The sequence below is a fragment of the Pristiophorus japonicus genome, chromosome 14 (genome assembly GCF_044704955.1).
Source record: "Pristiophorus japonicus isolate sPriJap1 chromosome 14, sPriJap1.hap1, whole genome shotgun sequence".
Classification (NCBI taxonomy): Eukaryota; Metazoa; Chordata; class Chondrichthyes; family Pristiophoridae; genus Pristiophorus; species Pristiophorus japonicus.
The window spans coordinates 79,868,129-79,891,064 of record NC_091990.1 but is presented as its reverse complement, the minus strand read 5'-3'; the positions used below and the strand labels follow the sequence as shown (position 1 = coordinate 79,891,064).

Sequence of the window (22,936 nt, the reverse complement as noted above, 5' to 3'; positions counted from 1 at the left end):
GTACACAGTGTAACAGTAATATTGATCGAGGACACTGTACACAATGTAACGGTGATATTCATCGAGGAGACTGTACACAGTGTAACAGTGATATTGATCGAAGTCTCTGTACACAGTTTAATGGTGATATTGATCGAGGTCACTGCACAGAGTGTAACAGTGAAATAGAGCAAGATCACTGTACACAGTGTAACGGGTGATATTGATCGAGGATACTGTACACGGCGTAACGGTGATATTGACCGAAGACACTGGACACAGTGTAACGGTGATATTGATCGAGGTCACTGAACACGGTATAACGGGTGATATTGATCAAGAACATTGTACACAGTGTAATGGTGATATTGATCAAGGTCTCTGCATACAGTGTAATGGTGATATTGATTGAGGTCATTGTACACAATGTAACAGGTGATATTGATCGAGCACATTACACAGTGTAATGGTGATATTGATCGAGGTCACTGCACACAGTGTATTGGTGATATTGATCGAGGACACTGTAGACATTTTAATGGTGTAATGGGTGATATTGATCGAGGACATTGTACACAGTGTAATGGTGATATTGATCAAGGTCTCTGTACACAGTGCAATGGTGATATTGATCGAGGACACTGTACACAGTGTAATGGTGATATTGATCGAGGACACTGTATGCAGGTTAACGGTGATATTGATCGAGGTCAATGTCCAAATGTAACGATGAAATTGATCGAGGACACTGTATACAGTGTAACGGTGATATTGATCGAGGACACTGTACACAGTGTAACAGTGATACTGATCGAGGACACTGTACACTGTGTAACAGGTGATATTGATCGAGGACACTGTACACAGTGTAACAGTGATATTGATCGAGGTCACTGTACACAGTGCAGTGGTGATATTGATCGAGGACACTGTACACAGTGTAATGGTGATATTGATCGAGGACACTGTACACTCTGTCGTGGTAATATTGATCGAGGTCGCTGTACACAGTGTAACGGTGTTATTGATCGAGGTCTCTGTACACGGTGTAACGGTGATATTGATCGAGGACACTGTACACAGTGTAACAGTGAAATTGATCGAGGACACTGTACACGGTGTAACAGTGATATTGACCGAGGATACTGTACACAGTGTAACGGTGATATTGATCGAGGACACTGTACACGGTGTAAAGGTAAAATTGATCTCGGATACTGCACACGGTGTAATGGAGATATTGATCGAGGGCACTGTACACGGTGTAACGGTGATATTGATCGACGATACTGTACACAGTGTAACGGTGATATTGATCGAGGACACTGTACATAGTGTAATGGTGATATTGATCGAGGTCACTGCACACGGTGTTACGGGTGATATTGATCGAGGACACTGTACACAATGTAACGGTGATATTGATCGAGGACACTGTACACAGTGTAACGGTGATATTGATCGAGGACACTGTACACAATGTAACAGGTGATATTGATCGAGGACACTGTACACAGTGCAACGGGTGATATTGATCGAGGACACTGTACACGGTGTAACAGTGATATTAATCGAGGATACTGTACACAATGTCATGTTGATATTGATCGAGGACACTGTACACGGTGTAACGGTGATATTGATCGAGGATACTGTACACAGTGTAACAGTGATATTGATCGAGGTCACTGTACACAGTGTATTGGTGATATTGATCGAGGACACTGTACACAGTGTAATGGTGATATTGATCGAGGATACTGTACACTCTGTAATGGTGATATTGATCGAGGTCACTGTACGCAGTGTTATGGTGATATTGATCGAGGTCTCTGTACACAGTGTGACGGTGATGTTGAGCGAGGTCACTGTACACGGTGCAACTGTGATATTGATCGAGGATACTGTACACAATGTAATGGTGATATTGATCGAGGACACTGTACACGGTGTAACGGTGATATTGATCGAGGATACTGTACACGGTCTAACAGGTGATATTGATCGAGGACACTGTACACAGTGCAACGGGCGATATTGATCGAGGACACTGTACACGGTGTAACGGTGATATTGATCGATGACATTGTACACAGTGTAGCAGTGAAATTGATCGAGGACACTGTACATGGAGTAACAGTGATATTGACCGAGTCTACTGTACACAGTGTAATGGTGATATTGATCGAGGTCTCTGTACTCAGTGTAGCGGTGTTATTGATCGAGGTCTCTGTATGCGGTGTAACGGTGATATTGATCGAGGACACTGTACACAGTGTAACGGTGATATTGATCGAGGTCACTGTACACGGTGTAACAGTGACATTGATCGAGCACACTGTACACAATGTAACTGTGTTATTGATCAAGGCCACTGTACACAATGTAACAGGTGATATTGATCGAGGACACTGCACACAGTGTAACAGTGATATTGATCTAGGACACTGTACACAGTGTAACAGTGATATTGATCTAGGACACTGTACACAGTGTAACGGTGATATTGATCGCAGATACTGTTCACAGTGTAATGGTGATATTGATCGAGAACACTGTACACAGTGTAACAGTGATATTGATTGAGGACACTGTACACAGTGTAACGGTGAAATTGATCGAGGACACTGTACATAGTGTAACAGTGATATTGATCGAGTACAATGTACACAATGTATTGGTGATATTGATCGAGGTCACTGTACACAGTGTAACAGTGAAACTGATCGAGGACACTGTACACAGTGTAACGGTGATATTGATCGAGGTCACTGTACACGGTGTAACAGTGACATTGATCGAGCACACTGTACACAATGTAACTGTGTTATTGATCAAGGCCACTGTACACAATGTAACAGGTGATATTGATCGAGGACACTGTACACAGTGTAACGGTGATATTGATTGCGGACACTGTACACAATGTAACAGGTGATATTGATCGAGGACACTGTACACAGTGCAACGGGTGATATTGATCGAGGACACTGTACACGGTGTAACAGTGATATTAATCAAGGATACTGTACACAATGTAATGGTGATACTGATCGAGGACACTGTACACAGTGTAACAGTGATATTGATCGAGGACACTGTACATAGTGTAACAGTGAAATTGATCGAGTACAATGTACACAATGTATTGGTGATATTGATCGAGGTCACTGTACACAGTGTAACAGTGAAACTGATCGAGGACACTGTACACAGTGTAATGGTGATATTGATCGAGGACACTGTATATAGTGTAACGGTGATATTGATCGAGTACACTGCACACAGTGTAACGGTGATATTGATCGAGGACACTGTACATAGTGTAATGGTGATATTGATCGAGGACACTGTACACAGTGTAGCAGGTGATTTTGATCGAGGACACTGTGCACAGTGTAACGGTGATATTGATCGAGGACACTGTACACAATGTAACAGGTGATATTGATCGAGGACACTGTACACAGTGCAACGGGTGATATTGATCGAGGACACTGTACACGGTGTAACAGTGATATTAATCGAGGATGCTGTGCACAATGTCATGGTGATATTGATCGAGGGCACTGTACACAGTGTAACGGTGATATTGATCGAGGATACTGTACACAGTGTAACGGTGATATTGATCGAGGACACTGTACATAGTGTAATGGTGATATTGATCGAGGTCACTGTACACGGTGTTTGGGTGATATTGATCGAGGTCACTGTACACGGTGTAACGGTGATATTGATCGAGGTCTCTGTACACAGTGTAATGGTGATATTGATCGAGGACACTGTACACAGTGCAACGGTAATATTGATCGAGGACATTGTACACAGTGTAATGGTGATATTGATCGATGACACTGTACACAGTGTAACAGTGATATTGATCGAGGTCACTGCACACAGTGTAACAGTGATATTGATCGAGGACACTGCACACAGTGTAACAGTGATATTGATCGAGGACACTGTACACAGTGCAATGGTGATATTGATCGAGAACACTGTACACATTGTAATGGTGATATTGATCGAGGATACTGTACACATTGTAGTAGTGATATTGATTGAGGTCACTGCACACAATGGAAGTAAAATTGATCGAGGACACTGTACACACTAACAGTGAAATTGATCGAGGACACTGTACACAGTGTAACGGTGATATTGATCGAGAACATTGTACACATTGTAACGGTGATATTGATCGAGAACATTGTACACATTGTAATGGTGATATTGATCGAGGACACTGCACACAGTGTAACAGTGATATTGATCGAGGACACTGTACACAATGTAACGGTGATATTGATAGAGAACACTGCACATAGTGTAATGGTGATATTGATCGAGGACACTGTACACAATGTAACAGGTGATATTGATCGAGGACACTGTACTCAGTGCAACGGGTGATATTGATCAAGGACACTGTACACGGTGTAACAATGATATTAATCGAGGATACTGTACACAGTGTAATGGTGATATTGATCGAGGACACTGTACACGGTGTAACGGTGATATTGATCGAGGATACTGTGCACAGTGTAACCGTGATATTGATCGAGGACACTGTACACAGTGTAACAGTGATATTGATCGAGGTCACTGTACACAGTGCACTGGTGATATTGATCGAGGACACTGTACACAGTGTAATGGTGATATTGATCGAGGACACTGTACACTCTGTAATGGTGATATTGATCGAGGTCACTGTATGCAGTGTTATGGTAATACTGATCGAGGTCTCTGTACACAGTGTAACGGTGTTATTGATCGAGGTCTCTGTACACGGTGTAACGGTGCTATTGATCGAGGACACTGTACACGGTGTAACGGTGATATTGATCGATGACATTGTACACACTGTAACAGTGAAATTGATCGAGGACACTGTACACGGTGTAACAGTGATATTGACCGAGGATACTGTACACAGTGTAACGGTGATATTGATCGAGGACACTGTACACGGTGTAAAGGTAAAATTGATCTCGGATACTGCACACAGTGTAACAGTGATATTGATCTAGGACACTGTACACAATGTAACGGTGTTATTGATCGAGGTCTCTGTATGCGGTGTAACGGTGATATAGATCGAGGACACTGTATACGGTGTAACGGTGATATTGATCGATGACACTGTACACAGTGTAACGGTGATATTGATCGAGGTCACTGTACACGGTGTAACAGTGACATTGATCGAGCACACTGTACACAATGTAACTGTGTTATTGATCAAGGCCACTGTACACAATGTAACAGGTGATATTGATCGAGGACACTGCACACAGTGTAACAGTGATATTGATCTAGGACACTGTACACAGTGTAACAGTGATATTGATCTAGGACACTGTACACAGTGTAACGCTGATATTGATCGCAGATACTGTTCACAGTGTAATGGTGATATTGATCGAGAACACTTTACACAGTGTAACAGTGATATTGATTGAGGACACTGTACACAGTGTAACGGTGATATTGATCGAGGACACTGTACACAGTGCAACAGGTGATATTGATCGAGGACACTGTACACAGTGTAACGGTGATATTGATCGAGGACACTGTACACAGTGTAACGGTGATATTGATCGAGGTCACTGTACACGGTGTAACGGGTAATATTGATCGAGGACACGGTACACAGTGTAACAGTGATACTCATCGAGGACACTGCACACTGTGTAACAGGTGATATTGATCGAGGACACTGTACACAGTGTAGCAGTGATATTGATCGAGGACACTGTACACAATGTAACAGGTGATACTGATCGAGGACACTGTACACAGTGTAACAGTGTAATTGATCGAGGACACTGTACACAGTGTAACAGGTGATATTGAGCGAGGACACTGTACACAATGTAACAGGTGATATTGATCGAGGACACTGCACACAGTGCAACGGGTGATATTGATCGAGGACACTGTACACGGTGTAACAGTGATATGAATCGAGGATACTGTACACAATATAATGGTGATATTGATCGAGGACACTGTACACGGTGTAACGGTGATATTGATCGAGGACACTGTACACAATGTAACGGTGATATTGATCGAGGACACTGTACACAGTGTAACGGTGATATTGATCGAGGTCACTGTACACGGTGTAGCAGTGATATTGATCGAGGACACTGTATACAATGTAACAGGTGATACTGATCGAGGACACTGTACACAGTGTAACAGTGTAATTGATCGAGGACACTGTACATAGTGTAACAGTGATATTGATCGAGGACAATGTACACAATGTATTGGTGATATTGATCGAGGTCACTGTACACAGTGTAACAGTGAAATTGATCGAGGACACTGTACACAATGTAATGGTGATATTGATCGAGGACACTGTACACGGTGTAACGGTGATATTGATCGAGGATACTGTACACGGTGTAACAGGTGATATTGATCGAGGACACTGTACACAGTGCAACGGGTGATATTGATCGAGGACACTGTACACGGTGTAACAGTGATATTAATCGAGGATACTGTACACAATGTAATGGTGATATTGATCGAGGACACGGCACACAGTGTAACAGTGATATTGATCGAGGTCACTGTACACAGTGTAATAGTGTAATTGATCGAGGAGACTGTACACAGTGTAACAGTAATATTGATCGAGGACACTGTACACAATGTAACGGTGATATTCATCGAGGAGACTGTACACAGTGTAACAGTGATATTGATCGAAGTCTCTGTACACAGTTTAATGGTGATATTGATCGAGGTCACTGCACAGAGTGTAACAGTGAAATAGAGCGAGATCACTGTACACAGTGTAACGGGTGATATTGATCGAGGATACTGTACACGGTGTAACGGTGATATTGACCGAAGACACTGGACACAGTGTAACGGTGATATTGATCGAGGTCACTGAACACGATATAACGGGTGATATTGATCAAGAACATTGTACACAGTGTAATGGTGATATTGATCAAGGTCTCTGCACACAGTGTAATGGTGATATTGATTGAGGTCATTGTACACAATGTAACAGGTGATATTGATCGAGCACATTACACAGTGTAATGGTGATATTGATCGAGGTCACTGCACACAGTGTATTGGTGATATTGATCGAGGACACTGTAGACATTTTAATGGTGTAATGGGTGATATTGATCGAGGACATTGTACACAGTGTAATGGTGATATTGATCAAGGTCTCTGTACACAGTGTAATGGTGATATTGATCGAGGACACTGTACACAGTGTAATGGTGATATTGATCGAGGACACTGTATGCAGGTTAACGGTGATATTGATCGAGGTCAATGTACAAAGTGTAACGATGAAATTGATCGAGGACACTGTATACAGTGTAACGGTGATATTGATCGAGGACACTGTACACAGTGTAACAGTGATACTGATCGAGGACACTGTACACTGTGTAACAGGTGATATTGATCGAGGACACTGTACACAGTGTAACAGTGATATTGATCGAGGTCACTGTACACAGTGCAGTGGTGATATTGATCGAGGACACTGTACACAGTGTAATGGTGATATTGATCGAGGACACTGTACACTCTGTCATGGTGATATTGATCGAGGTCACTGTACGCAGTGTTATGGTAATATTGATCGAGGTCGCTGTACACAGTGTAACGGTGTTATTGATCGAGGTCTCTGTACACGGTGTAACGGTGATATTGATCGATGACATTGTACACAGTGTAACAGTGAAATTGATCGAGGACACTGTACACGGTGTAACAGTGATATTGACCGAGGATACTGTACACAGTGTAACGGTGATATTGATCGAGGACACTGTACACGGTGTAAAGGTAAAATTGATCTCGGATACTGTACACAGTGCAGTGGTGATATTGATCGAGGACACTGTACATAGTGTAATGGTGATATTGATCGAGGTCACTGCACACGGTGTTACGGGTGATATTGATCGAGGACATTGTACACAGTGTAATGGTGATATTGATCGAGGTCTCTATACACAGTGTAACAGTGACATTGATCGAGCACACTGTACACAATGTAACGGTGTTATTGATCAAGACCACTGTACACAATGTAACAGGTGATATTGATCGAGGACACTGCACACAGTGGAACAGTGATATTGATCAAGGACACTGTACACAATGTAACGGTGATATTGATCGAGGACACTGTACACAGTGTAACGGTGATATTGATCGAGGACACAGTACACAATATAACAGGTGATATTGATCGAGGACACTGTACTCAGTGCAACGGGTGATATTGATCGAGGACACTGTACACGGTGTAACAGTGATATTAATCGAGGATACTGTACACAATGTCATGTTGATATTGATCGAGGACACTGTACACGGTGTAACGGTGATATTGATCGAGGATACTGTACACAGTGTAACAGTGATATTGATCGAGGTCACTGTACACAGTGTATTGGTGATATTGATCGAGGACACTGTACACAGTGTAATGGTGATATTGATCGAGGATACTGTACACTCTGTCATGGTGATATTGATTGAGGTCACTGCACGCAGTGTTATGGTGATATTGATCGAGGTCTCTGCACACAGTGTAACGGTGTTATTGATCGAGGTCTCTGTACACGGTGTAACGGTGCTATTGATCGAGGACACTGTACACGGTGTAACGGTGATATTGATCGATGACATTGTACACAGTGTAGCAGTGAAATTGATCGAGGACACTGTACATGGAGTAACAGTGATATTGACTGAGTCTACTGTACACAGTGTAATGGTGATATTGATCGAGGTCTCTGTACTCAGTGTTGCGGTGTTATTGATCGAGGTCTCTGTATGCGGTGTAACGGTGATATTGATCGAGGACACTGTACAGAGTGTAACGGTGATATTGATCGAGGTCACTGTACACGGTGTAACAGTGACATTGATCGAGCACACTGTACACAATGTAACTGTGTTATTGATCAAGGCCACTGTACACAATGTAACAGGTGATATTGATCGAGGACACTGCACACAGTGTAACAGTGATATTGATCTAGGACACTGTACACAGTGTAACAGTGATATTGATCTAGGACACTGTACACAGTGTAACGGTGATATTGATCGCAGATACTGTTCACAGTGTAATGGTGATATTGATCGAGAACACTGTACACAGTGTAACAGTGATATTGATTGAGGACACTGTACACAGTGTAACGGTGAAATTGATCGAGGACACTGTACACAGTGTAACAGGTGATATTGATCGAGGACACTGTACACAGTGTAACGGTGATATTGATTGCGGACACTCTACACAATGTAACAGGTGATATTGATCGAGGACACTGTACACAGTGCAACGGGTGATATTGATCGAGGACACTGTACACGGTGTAACAGTGATATTAATCAAGGATACTGTACACAATGTAATGGTGATACTGATCGAGGACACTGTACACAGTGTAACAGTGATATTGATCGAGGACACTGTACATAGTGTAACGGTGATATTGATCGAGTACAATGTACACAATGTATTGGTGATATTGATCGAGGTCACTGTACACAGTGTAACAGTGAAACTGATCGAGGACACTGTACACAGTGTAATGGTGATATTGATCGAGGAAACTGTATATAGTGTAACGGTGATATTGATCGAGTACACTGCACACAGTGTGACGGTGATGTTGAGCGAGGTCACTGTACACGGTGCAACTGTGATATTGATCGAGGATACTGTACACAATGTAATGGTGATATTGATCGAGGACACTGTACACGGTGTAACGGTCATATTGATCGAGGATACTGTACACGGTCTAACAGGTGATATTGATCGAGGACACTGTACACAGTGCAACGGGTGATATTGATCGAGGACACTGTACACGGTGTAACGGTGATATTGATCGATGACATTGTACACAGTGTAGCAGTGAAATTGATCGAGGACACTGTACATGGAGTAACAGTGATATTGACCGAGTCTACTGTACACAGTGTAATGGTGATATTGATCGAGGTCTCTGTACTCAGTGTAGCGGTGTTATTGATCGAGGTCTCTGTATGCGGTGTAACGGTGATATTGATCGAGGACACTTGTACACAGTGTAACGGTGATATTGATCGAGGTCACTGTACACGGTGTAACAGTGACATTGATCGAGCACACTGTACACAATGTAACTGTGTTATTGATCAAGGCCACTGTACACAATGTAACAGGTGATATTGATCGAGGACACTGCACACAGTGTAACAGTGATATTAATCTAGGACACTGTACACAGTGTAACAGTGATATTGATCTAGGACACTGTACACAGTGTAACGGTGATATTGATCGCAGATACTGTTCACAGTGTAATGGTGATATTGATCGAGAACACTGTACACAGTGTAACAGTGATATTGATTGAGGACACTGTACACAGTGTAACGGTGAAATTGATCGAGGACACTGTACACAGTGTAACAGGTGATATTGATCGAGGGCACTGTACACAGTGTAACGGTGATATTGATTGCGGACACTGTACACAATGTAACAGGTGATATTGATCGAGGACACTGTACACAGTGCAACGGGTGATATTGATCGAGGACACTGTACACGGTGTAACAGTGATATTAATCAAGGATACTGTACACAATGTAATGGTGATACTGATCGAGGACACTGTACACAGTGTAACAGTGATATTGATCGAGGACACTGTACATAGTGTAACAGTGATATTGATCGAGGACACTGTACATAGTGTAACAGTGATATCGATCGAGTACAATGTACACAATGTATTGGTGATATTGATCGAGGTCACTGTACCCAGTGTAACAGTGAAACTGATCGAGGACACTGTACACAGTGTAATGGTGATATTGATCGAAGACACTGTATATAGTGTAACGGTGATATTGATCGAGTACACTGCACACAGTGTAACGGTGATGTTGAGCGAGGTCACTGTACACGGTGCAACTGTGATATTGATCGAGGATACTGTACACAATGTAATGGTGATATTGATCGAGGACACTGTACACGGTGTAACGGTGATATTGATCGAGGATACTGTACACGGTCTAACAGGTGATATTGATCGAGGACACTGTACACAGTGCAACGGGTGATATTGATCGAGGACACTGTACACGGTGTAACAGTGATATTAATCGAGGATACTGCACACAATGTAATGGTGATATTGATCGAGGACACGGCACACAGTGTAACAGTGATATTGATCGAGGTCACTGTACACAGTGTAACGGTGATATTCATCGAGGAGACTGTACACAGTGTAACAGTGATATTGATCGAAGACACTGTACACAGTGTAACAGGTGATATTGATCGAGGTCACTGAACACGGTATAACGGGTGATATTGATCAAGGACATTGTACACAGTGTAACAGTGATATTGATCGAGGACACTGTACACAATGTAACAGGTCATATTGATCGAGGACACTGTACACAATGTAACAGGTGATATTGATCGAGGACACTGCACACAGTGTAATGGTGATATTGATCGAGGACACTGCACACAGTGTAATGATGATATTGATCGAGGTCACTGTACACGGTGTAACGGTGATATTGATCGAGGTCACTGTACACAGTGTAACAGTGAAATTGATCGAGGACACTGTACACAGTGTAATGGTGATATTGATCGAGGACACTGTATGCAGGTTAACGGTGATATTGATCGAGGTCAATGTACAAAGTGTAACGATGAAATTGATCGAGGACACTGTATACAATGTAACGGTGATATTGATCGAGTACACTTTACACAGTGTAACGGGTGATGTTGATCGAGGTCACTGTACACGGTGCAACTGTGATATTGATCGAGGATACTGTACGCAATGTAACAGGTGATATTGATTGAGGACACTGTACACAATGTAACAGGTGATATTGATCGAGGACACTGTACACAGTGTAACAGTGATATTCATTGAGGACACTGTACACAGTGTAACAGTGATAGTGATCGAGGACACTGTACACAATGTAACAGGTGATATTGATCGAGGACACTGTACACAGTGTAACAGTGATATTGATCGAGGACACTGTACACAATGTAACAGGTCATATTGATCGAGGACACTGTACACAATGTAACAGGTGATATTGATCAAGGTCTCTGCACACAGTGTAATGGTGATATTGATCGAGGTCACTGTACACGGTGTAACGGGTGATAGTGATCGAGGATACTGTACACGGTGTAACGCTGATATTGATCGAAGACACTACACAATGTAACAGTGATACTGATCGAGGACACTGTACACTGTGTAACAGGTGATATTGATCGAGGACACTGTACACAGTGTAACAGTGATATTGATCGAGGACACTGTACACAATGTAACAGGTCATATTGATCGAGGACACTGTACACAATGTAACAGGTGATATTGATCGAGGACACTGCACACAGTGTAATGGTGATATTGATCGAGGACACTGCACACAGTGTAATGATGATATTGATCGAGGTCACTGTACACGGTGTAACGGTGATATTGATCGAGGTCACTGTACACAGTGTAACAGTGAAATTGATCGAGGACACTGTACACAGTGTAATGGTGATATTGATCGAGGACACTGTATGCAGGTTAACGGTGATATTGATCGAGGTCAATGTACAAAGTGTAACGATGAAATTGATCGAGGACACTGTATACAATGTAACGGTGATATTGATCGAGTACACTTTACACAGTGTAACGGGTGATGTTGATCGAGGTCACTGTACACGGTGCAACTGTGATATTGATCGAGGATACTGTACGCAATGTAACAGGTGATATTGATTGAGGACACTGTACACAATGTAACAGATGATATTGATCGAGGACACTGTACACAGTGTAACAGTGATATTCATTGAGGACACTGTACACAGTGTAACAGTGATAGTGATCGAGGACACTGTACACAATGTAACAGGTGATATTGATCGAGGACACTGTACACAATGTAACAGGTCATACTGATCGAGGACACTGTACACAATGTAACAGGTGATATTGATCGAGGACACTGCACACAGTGTAATGGTGATATTGATCGAGGACACTGCACACAGTGTAATGATGATATTGATCGAGGTCACTGTACACGGTGTAACGGTGATATTGATCGAGGTCACTGTACACAGTGTAACAGTGATATTGATCGAGGACACTGTACATAGTGTAACAGTGATATTGATCGAGGACACTGTACATAATGTAATGGTGATATTGATCGAGGTCACTGTACACAGTGTAACAGTGAAATTGATCGAGGACACTGTACACAGTGTAATGGTGATATTGATCGAGGACACTGTATGCAGGTTAACGGTGATATTGATCGAGGTCAATGTACAAAGTGTAACGATGAAATTGATCGAGGACACTGTATACAGTGTAACGGTGATATTGATCGAGTACACTTTACACAGTGTAACGGGTGATGTTGATCGAGGTCACTGTACACGGTGCAACTGTGATATTGATCGAGGATACTGTACGCAATGTAACAGTTGATATTGATCGAGGACACTGTACACAATGTAACAGGTGATATTGATCGAGGACACTGTACACAATGTAACAGGTGATATTGATCGAGGACACTGTACACAGTGTAACAGTGATATTGATCGAAGACACTGCACACAGTGTAATGGTGATATTGATAGAGGTCACTGTAAACAGTGTAACGATGATATTGATCGAGGTCACTGCAGAGAGTATAACAGTGAAATTGATCGAGGACACTGTACGAAGGGTAACAGTGATATTGATCGAGGATACTGTACACGGTGTAACAGGTGATATTGATCGAGGACACTGTACACAGGGTAACGGTGATATTGGTCGAGGACACTGCACACTGTAATGGTGATATTGATTGAGGACACTGTACACAGTGTAACAGTGATATTAATCAAGGACACTGTACACAGTGTAACAGTGATAGTGATCGAGGACACTGTACACAATGTAACAGGTGATATTGATCGAGGACACTGTACAAAATGTAACAGGTGATATTGATCGAGGACACTGCACACAATGTAACGGTGATATTCATCGAGGAGACTGTACACAGTGTAACAGTGAAATTGATCGAGGACACTGTACACAGTGTAATGGTGATATTGATCGAGGACACTGTATGCAGGTTAACGGTGATATTGATCGAGGTCAATGTACAAAGTGTAACGATGAAATTGATCGAGGACACTGTATACAGTGTAACGGTGATATTGATCGAGTACACTTTACACAGTGTAACGGGTGATGTTGATCGAGGTCACTGTACACGGTGCAACTGTGATATTGATCGAGGATACTGTACGCAATGTAACAGTTGATATTGATCGAGGACACTGTACACAATGTAACAGGTGATATTGATCGAGGACACTGTACACAATGTAACAGGTGATATTGATCGAGGACACTGTACACAGTGTAACAGTGATATTGATCGAAGACACTGCACACAGTGTAATGGTGATATTGATAGAGGTCACTGTAAACAGTGTAACGATGATATTGATCGAGGTCACTGCAGAGAGTATAACAGTGAAATTGATCGAGGACACTGTACGAAGGGTAACAGTGATATTGATCGAGGATACTGTACACGGTGTAACAGGTGATATTGATCGAGGACACTGTACACAGGGTAACGGTGATATTGGTCGAGGACACTGCACACTGTAATGGTGATATTGATTGAGGACACTGTACACAGTGTAACAGTGATATTAATCAAGGACACTGTACACAGTGTAACAGTGATAGTGATCGAGGACACTGTACACAATGTAACAGGTGATATTGATCGAGGACACTGTACAAAATGTAACAGGTGATATTGATCGAGGACACTGCACACAATGTAACGGTGATATTCATCGAGGAGACTGTACACAGTGTAACAGTGATATTGATTGAGGTCTCTGTAGACAGTTTAATGGTGATATTGATCGAGGTCACTGCAGAGTGTAACAGTGAAATAGAGCGAGATCACTGTACACAGTGTAACGGGTGATATTGATCGAGGATACTGTACGCGGTCTAACGGTGATATTAATCGAGGACACTACACAGTGTAACGGTGATATTCATCGAGGAGACTGTACACAGTGTAACAGTGATATTGATCGAGGTCACTGTACACAGTGTAACAGTGATATTGATCGAGGTCACTGTACACAGTGTAATGGTGATATTGATCGAGGACACTGTACAACCTGTAATGATGATATTGATCGAGGTCACTATACACAGTGTAATGGTGATATTGATCGAGGTCTCTGTACACAGTGTAACGGTGTTATTGATCGAGGTCTCTGTACACGGTGTAACGGTGATATTGATCGAGGGCACTGTACACGGTGTACCGGTGATATTGATAGAGGACACTGTACACGGTGTAATGGTGATATTGATCGAGGACACTGCACACGGTGTAATGGGTGATATTGATCAAGGACATTGTACACAGTGTAATGGTGATATTGATCGAGGACACTGTACACAATGTAACGGTGTTATTGATCGAGGCCACTGTACACAATGTAACAGGTGATATTGATCGAGGACACTGCACACAGTGAAACAGTGATATTGATCGAGGATACTGTACACAGTGTAAAGTTGATATTGGTCGAGGACACTGTACACAATGTAACGGGTGATATTGATCGAGGTCACTGTACACAGTGTAACAGTGATATTGATCGAGGATACTGTACACAGTGTAATGGTGATATTGATCGAGGTCACTGTACACGGTGTAATGGGTGATATTGTTTGAGGACACTGTACACAGTGTAACAGTGGTATTGATCAAGGACACTGTACACAGTGTAACAATGATATTGATTGAGAATACTGTACACAGTGCAATGGGTGATATTGATCGAGGTCATTGTACACAGTGTAATGGTGATATTGATTGAGGTCACTGTACACAGTGCAACGGTGATATTGATCGAGGACACTGTACACAGTGTAACAGTGGTATTGATCGAGGACACTGTACACAGTGTAACAGTGATATTGATTGAGAATACTGTACACAGTGCAATGGGTGATATTGATCGAGGTCATTGTACACAGTGTAATGGTGATATTGATTGAGGTCACTGTACACAGTGCAACGGTGATATTGATCGAGGACACTGTACACATGTAATGGTGATATTGATCGAGGACACTGTACACAGGGTAACGGTGATATTGATCGAGGTCATTGTACACAGTGTGTAACAGTGAAATTGATCGAGGACATTGTACACAGTGTATAACGGGTGATATTAATCAAGGACCATTTGTCAGACATTGCATGAAGAGATGCTGAGACATGCGATGAGTTTGATTGCTGATTCCCGTCAATCACTGAATTGCACGGGTGTGAAATGGACAGCCCATGTTTTTGACCCACCGAGTGTATAGCGTTCCGAAATACCTGACGAGCTGAATGATCAATCTGATAAATGGCGTCACCCCACTACCCCCCTCCCCCACTGCGGGTTTGAGGTGAGAGACCAAATGCTACAATTGAGCGGGGAAGAAGGTAAGACAGTGGTGTGGAGTAGTCACAAATTTCTGTCACTGCTCCGCACTTTGCTGTCGAACTGGATATCCTTCCATCTTTGAAACCTCTCCCCAACATCGCCCAGTATTATTCAGGTAGTTCAATACACATCACATAACTGAGTGCAGACAGTGGAATGACTCACGCCGTCTCTCTGGATGTAGATCAGGACCCCAGCAGTGATCTGTGCAATCAGGATCAGCAGCAAGCAGATGAAATACTGAAACACAAGACATGCCCATCAGCATCAAACCCCCGGCAGGCTGCTGTAACAGTGCAATAAATATTCCTGCTGGTACAGTGGGGAGGGGTGTGTGTGCAAGTGTATATTCCTGCTGGTGTAATGGGGAGTGGGAGTGATGTGTGTGAGTGTGTATTCCTGCCGGTACAGTGGGGAGCGGTGTGTGTGAGTGTGTATTCCTGCTTGTGTAATGGGGAGGGGTATGTGTGTGAGAATGTATTCCTGCTGGTACAGTGGGGAGGGGTATGTGTGTGAGTGAGTATTCCTGCTGGTTTGTACCTATGTTCCCCTGCACTGCAGTAGTGATTTATCTTGAAATAAAGCTAAGCATTAACTGTTTCAATCCCATTTAGTACCGTTTCACTTCAATCACGTTTCCTCTCACTCACCATCTGCTGATGTTGAAGAGCGGAAGGCAATGATTGTGCATGGGAGTTCTCCCGTTGCCCCTCCATATTATTGTCCCCGGCCCTGCTCCATCCTCCTGCCAGGCGTGGGGAAGGGGCTGAGCGGGGAAGGGGCTTCCTCCTGTGGACAGGGTTTATGCTGAGGGGTGAGGGAGAAGCCAAGAGGATATTCACCCCCACGAAGCACCTAGTAACCCAGCATTGTGTTTGCTGTGTTGGTACACGACTTCCCACTGAAGTAAACATGTTCCGTGCAGCAACTTCAATCACATCACTCTCCCATACCCACCCCATACAGAGGTTTGTATTTCAGACACAAAGCAGACTTGCTCAACACCCTTGGTTATACAGCCACTGATGCTGAATGTATTTATTGGTGTTGAGCCCTATTAGGAGAGTGTTTAAAGTAAATCGCCCAGTCCTCCATGAGTGACAGTACAACAACAACAACTTGTATTTATATAGCGAGTTTAGCACAGTAAAACGTCCCAAGGCGCTTCACAGGAGTATTATGAGACAAAAGATTTAATACCAAGCCACGTAAGGAGAAATTAAGGCTTGGTCAAAGATGTATGTTTTAAGGATCGTCTTAAAGGAGCAAAGAGAGGTAGAGAGGCGGAGAGGTTTAGGCAGGGAGTTCCAGAGCTTGGGGCCGAGGCAACAGAAGGCATGGCCACCGATGGTTGAGCGATTATAATCAGGGATGTTCACGAGAATGAGAGGAGCGCAGACATCTCGGAGCTGGAGGAGAGATAGGGAGGGACGAGGCCATGAAGCGATTTGAAAACAAGGATGGGAATTTGAAATCGTGGTGTTGCTAATGTAGGTCAATGAGCACAGGGTTGATGGGTGAATGGGACTTGGTGCGAGTTAGGACACAGGTAGCCAAGTTTTGGATCACCTCAAGTTTACGTGGGGTAGAATGAAGGGTAGGTCTCGAAGACCTTCAGCCCTTCAATCAGATGTACATTTGAACCAAGGTTCCTCACAAACTGCTCTCATGCTCTCAGTTCAGCATTGATACAATAAGTCAGCATCTTGTTGTGCGAGGTCCCTTGGGGAAGAGTGACCATAATATGGTAGAATTCTTCATTAAGATGGAGAGTGACACAGTTAATTCATAGACTAGAGTCCTGAACTTAAAGAAAGGTAACTTCGATGGTATGAGACGTGAATTGGCTAGGATAGACTGGTGAATGATAGTTAAAGGGTTGATGGTAGATAGACAATGGCAGACATTTAAAAATCACATGGATGAACTTCAACAATTGTACATCCCTGTCTGGCATAAAAATAAAATGGGGAAGGTGGCTCAACCGTGACTAACAAGAGAAATTAGGGATAGTGTTAAATCCAAGGAAGAGGTGAATAAATTGGCCAGAAAAAGCAGCAAACCTGAGGACTAGGAGAAATTTAGAATTCAGCAGAGGAGGACAAATGGTTTAATTAGGAGGGGGAAAGTAGAGTATGAGAGTAAGCTTACAGGGAACATAAAAACTGACTGCAAAAGCTTCTATAGGTATCTGAAGAGAAAACGATTAGTGAAGACAAATGTAGGTCCCTTGCAGTCAGAATCAGGTGAATTTATAATGGGGAACAAAGAAATGGCAGACCAATTGAACAAATACTTTGGTTCTGTCTTCACTAAGGAAGATACAAATAACCTTCCGGACATACTAGGGGACTGAGGGTCTAGCGAGAAGGAGGAACTGAAGGAAATCCTTATTAGTCAGGAAATTGTGTTGGGGAAATTGATGGGATTGAAGGCCGATAAATCCCCAGGGCCTGATAGTCTGCATCCCAGAATACTTACGGAAGTAGCCCAAGAAATAGTGGATGCATTGGAGGTCATTTTCCAACATTCTATAGACTCTGGATCAGTTCCTATGAATTGGAAGGTAGCTAATGTAACCCCACTTTTTAAAAAAGGAGGGAGAAAGAAAACACCGAATTATAGACCAGTTAGCCTGACATCGGTGGTGGGGAAAATGTTGGAATCAATTATTAAAGATGTAATAGCAGCGCATTTGGAAAGCAGTGACAGGATCGGTCCATGTCAGCATGGATTTATGAAAGGGAAATCATGCCTGACAAATCTTCTGGAATTTTTTGAGGATGTAACTAGTAGAGTGGACAAGGGAGAACCAGTGGATGTCGTGTATTTGGATTTTCAAAAGGCTTTTGACAAGGTTCCACACAAGAAATTAATGGGAAAAATTAAAGCACACAGTATTGGGGGTAACGTACTGACATAGACAGAGAACTGGTTGGCAGACAGGAAGCAAAGAGTAGGAATAAACGGGTCCTTTTCAGAATGGCAGGCAGTGACTAGTGGGGTACCGCAGGGCTCAGTGCTGGGACCACAGCTATTTACCATATACATTAATGATTTAGATGAAGGAATTGAATGTAATATTTCCAAGTTTGCAGATGACACTAAACCGAGTGGCAGTGCGAGCTGCGAGGAGGATGCTAAGAGGCTGCAGGGTGACTTGGACAGGTTAGGTGATTGGGAAAATGCATGGCAGATGCAGTATAATGTGGATAAATGTGAGGTTATCCACTTTGGTGGCAAAAACAGGAAGGCAGAATACTATCTGAATGGTGACAGATTAGGAAAAGGGGAGGTGCAACGAGACCTAGGTGGTGTCATGGTACATCAGTCATTGAAAGTTGGCATGCAAGTAAGACAGGCGGTGAAGAAGGCAAATGGCACGTTGGCCTTCATAGCTAGGGGATTTGAGTATAGGAGCAGGGAGGTCTTACTGCAGTTGTACAGCACCTTGGTGAGGCCACATCTTGAATATTGTGTACAGTTTTGATCTCCTAATCTGAGGAAGGACATTCTTGCTATTGAAGGAGTGCAGCGAAGGTTCACCAGACTGATTCCCAGGATTGACACATGAAGAAAGACTGGATCGACTAGGCTTATATTCACTGGAATTTAGAAGAATGAGAGGGGTTCTCATAGAAACATATAAAATTCTGATGGGATTGGACAGGTTAGATGCAGGAAGAATGTTCCCGATGTTGGGGAAGTCCAGAACCAGGGGCCACAGTCTAAGGATAAGGGGTAGGCCATTTACGACCGAGATGAGGAGAAACTTCTTCACTCAGAGAATTGTAAACCTGTGGAATTCTCAATCGCAGAGAGTTGTTGATGGCAGTTCATTAGATACATTCAAAAGGGAGTTAGACGTGGCCCTTACGGCTAAAGGGATCAAGGGGTATGGAGAGAAAGCAGGAAAAGGGTCCTGAGGGAATGATCAGCCATGATCATATTGAATGGGCTCGAAGGGCCGAATGGCCTACTCCTGCACCTAGTTTCTATGTTTGGGCACTGCATAGTTAACACTCCATTTTATCATTTGATAAATCAATATCCTGCACCTTTTAGTCCAGACTCACCAATCCCAAGAGGCATTTGACCTCATTAACAGCTCCGAGGCAGCCGAGGAATCCCATCAGCATTGTTACCGAGCCCACTCCCAACAGGATGTAAGAGCCAATCTTCAATGCTGATGATGATGATTCTGGGAAGAAAATAAATATAGATTTATTGCTTGCACACAGCAGCTCAAATCAAGATTCATTGACTCCATCCATCTCATTCCATCCCAGGACCTCAATCCTAGGGAACTACCTCAATACTCAGTCCATCCGTCTCTCACAACCTTCACACTTGAAAAACCCAAGCTTACTGACGCCAATTATTTCTGGCTCAATCATATTGTCCATTATGTCCTATGTAATGGGTCACAGATCAGTTAAAACAAAGTCAGGAACATTTCCAACAGGTCTCGCTGCATCCCAACAGCTTTACAGCCCCCCCACCCCCATCCCAACAGCTCTACCAGCTCTATGCTCCCCCCCATCCCAATAGCTCTGCGCCCCCCCCCCCATTCCAACAACTCTACTCCCCCCACCATCCCAACAGCACTACGGATTCCCTCCCCCCGTCCCAACAGCACTATAGGTCCCCTCCCCCCATCCCAACAGCACTATGGGTCCCCTCCCCCCATCCTACGCCCCCCCCCCATTCCAACAGCTCTACACCCCCCATCACAACAGCTCTAAGCCCCTCCCTATCCCAACAGCTCTACAGCCACCTATCCCAACAGCTCTACGCCCCCCCATCCCAACAGCTCCAAGCCCCTCCCCATCCCAACAACTCTACGCCCCCCATCCTAACAGCTCTATGCCCCTCCCCATCCCAACAGCTCTAAGCCCCTCCCCATCCCAACAGCTCTACGCCCCCCCATCCCAACAGCTCTATGCCCCTCCCCATCCCAACAGCTTTACGTCCCTCCCCATCCCAACAGCTCTACGCCCCCCCCATCCCAACAGCTCTATGCCCGTCCCCATCCCAACAACTCTATGCCCCTCCCAACCCCAACAGTTCTACGCCCTCCCCATCCCAACAGCTCTACTGGGCCATATCCCTTCAGTGCCACATTCCCCAAATTAACACCAAAAATGCTGCCAACAGCTGCTGGTGTGTTCTTTCCCCATCACACATTCTTCCACCTTCCACCAGCAAGGAAAAAAGCAGGAAACAACAGAAGCAGTTATTGTTATCATGTACACCAAAACAGTGGACAGCAAGATCCCACAAATAAGAATGAGGTGACTGATCAGTTAATATGTTTTTGGTAGGATTAGTTGAGGAAGGAACACTGGGATAACTTCCCTGTTCTTCTTCAAATAGTGGCTTTGGATCTTCAGTATTTACCGGAGAGAATTCAATTTAACATATCGGAAAGGCAGCATCTCCGACAGTGCAGCACCAAGCCAGTCTTGTGAATGAGCTCAAACGCCTGCAGTGGGGCTTGAACCTGTAACCTCTGACCCAGAACTGAGAGTTCTATCGACTGAGCCAAGCTGACACCAATAGTCCAGCTGACATGAGCCCAGAACTGGGCCAACTGCAAACAGCTGGGACCCCCATCCATTGTACAACAGTGAAGTGAGTTCTTACAATGGCCTATACACTGAAACTGTTGCAAACACGGGGCATCTGTGGAGAGAAACAAATCATCTTTCATCAAATAATGCTAACTCTGTTTCTCTCTTCCCCGATGCTGCCTGACCCGCTGAGTATTTCCACCATTTTCTGTTTTTATTTCAGATCTCCAGCATTGGCAGTTTTTTGCCCTTTCCCCGAATGACCTGACGAGTTTATACAGTGAGTTATTATAATTATGACCATTTTAAGTTTCTATGTACTAGAATACATATCTAACTTGAGCATGTGTATACTCGGAGTGTTTTCTCGTTTTTAACCCATGGGTTTGATCACCATGCCCTTTATACTCATGTCTGTAAAAGGCTGCCCTCCTCCTGTCCAATGATTTGGGCCCGATTCCTCCTACGCTTTCTGCTCTTGTTGAAAGAGGTGGCGTGAAGCCAACCGACACTGATTCCTAGAGAGACACCTGCCAGTAAGGGCTGGCAGTAGGGAGAGTGATCTGCAGTGAATAAAACTTTTCAACAAGCTGTTGTGAGTTTTCTTCTTAAGCAGTCACTCGGAGTTGACGATGATTTGCTTCCACACTAATATGAGTTCGAAGGTGACGGATGAGACCAATGTGGGACCTACATTCTCTGTCACAGGTGGGGCAGTCAGTGGTTGGAGGGACGGGTGGGTGGGGTGCTT

General features: G+C 43.5%; 1 protein-coding gene across 2 annotated transcripts in view; it reads right to left on the bottom strand.

Moving 5' to 3' along the window:
- Positions 1 to 22,936, bottom strand: part of LOC139279419 (CD82 antigen-like) — a 121,794-nt gene that overhangs the window by 55,961 nt on the left and 42,897 nt on the right. For both annotated transcript variants that reach the window (XM_070898530.1, XM_070898529.1), the window contains exons 4-5: positions 20,689 to 20,813; positions 16,778 to 16,852 (exon numbers count right to left, since the gene is read on the bottom strand). In XM_070898530.1, coding sequence (XP_070754631.1) covers positions 16,778 to 16,852; positions 20,689 to 20,813 — 200 coding nt within the window. The remainder of the gene's footprint in view (positions 1 to 16,777; positions 16,853 to 20,688; positions 20,814 to 22,936) is intronic.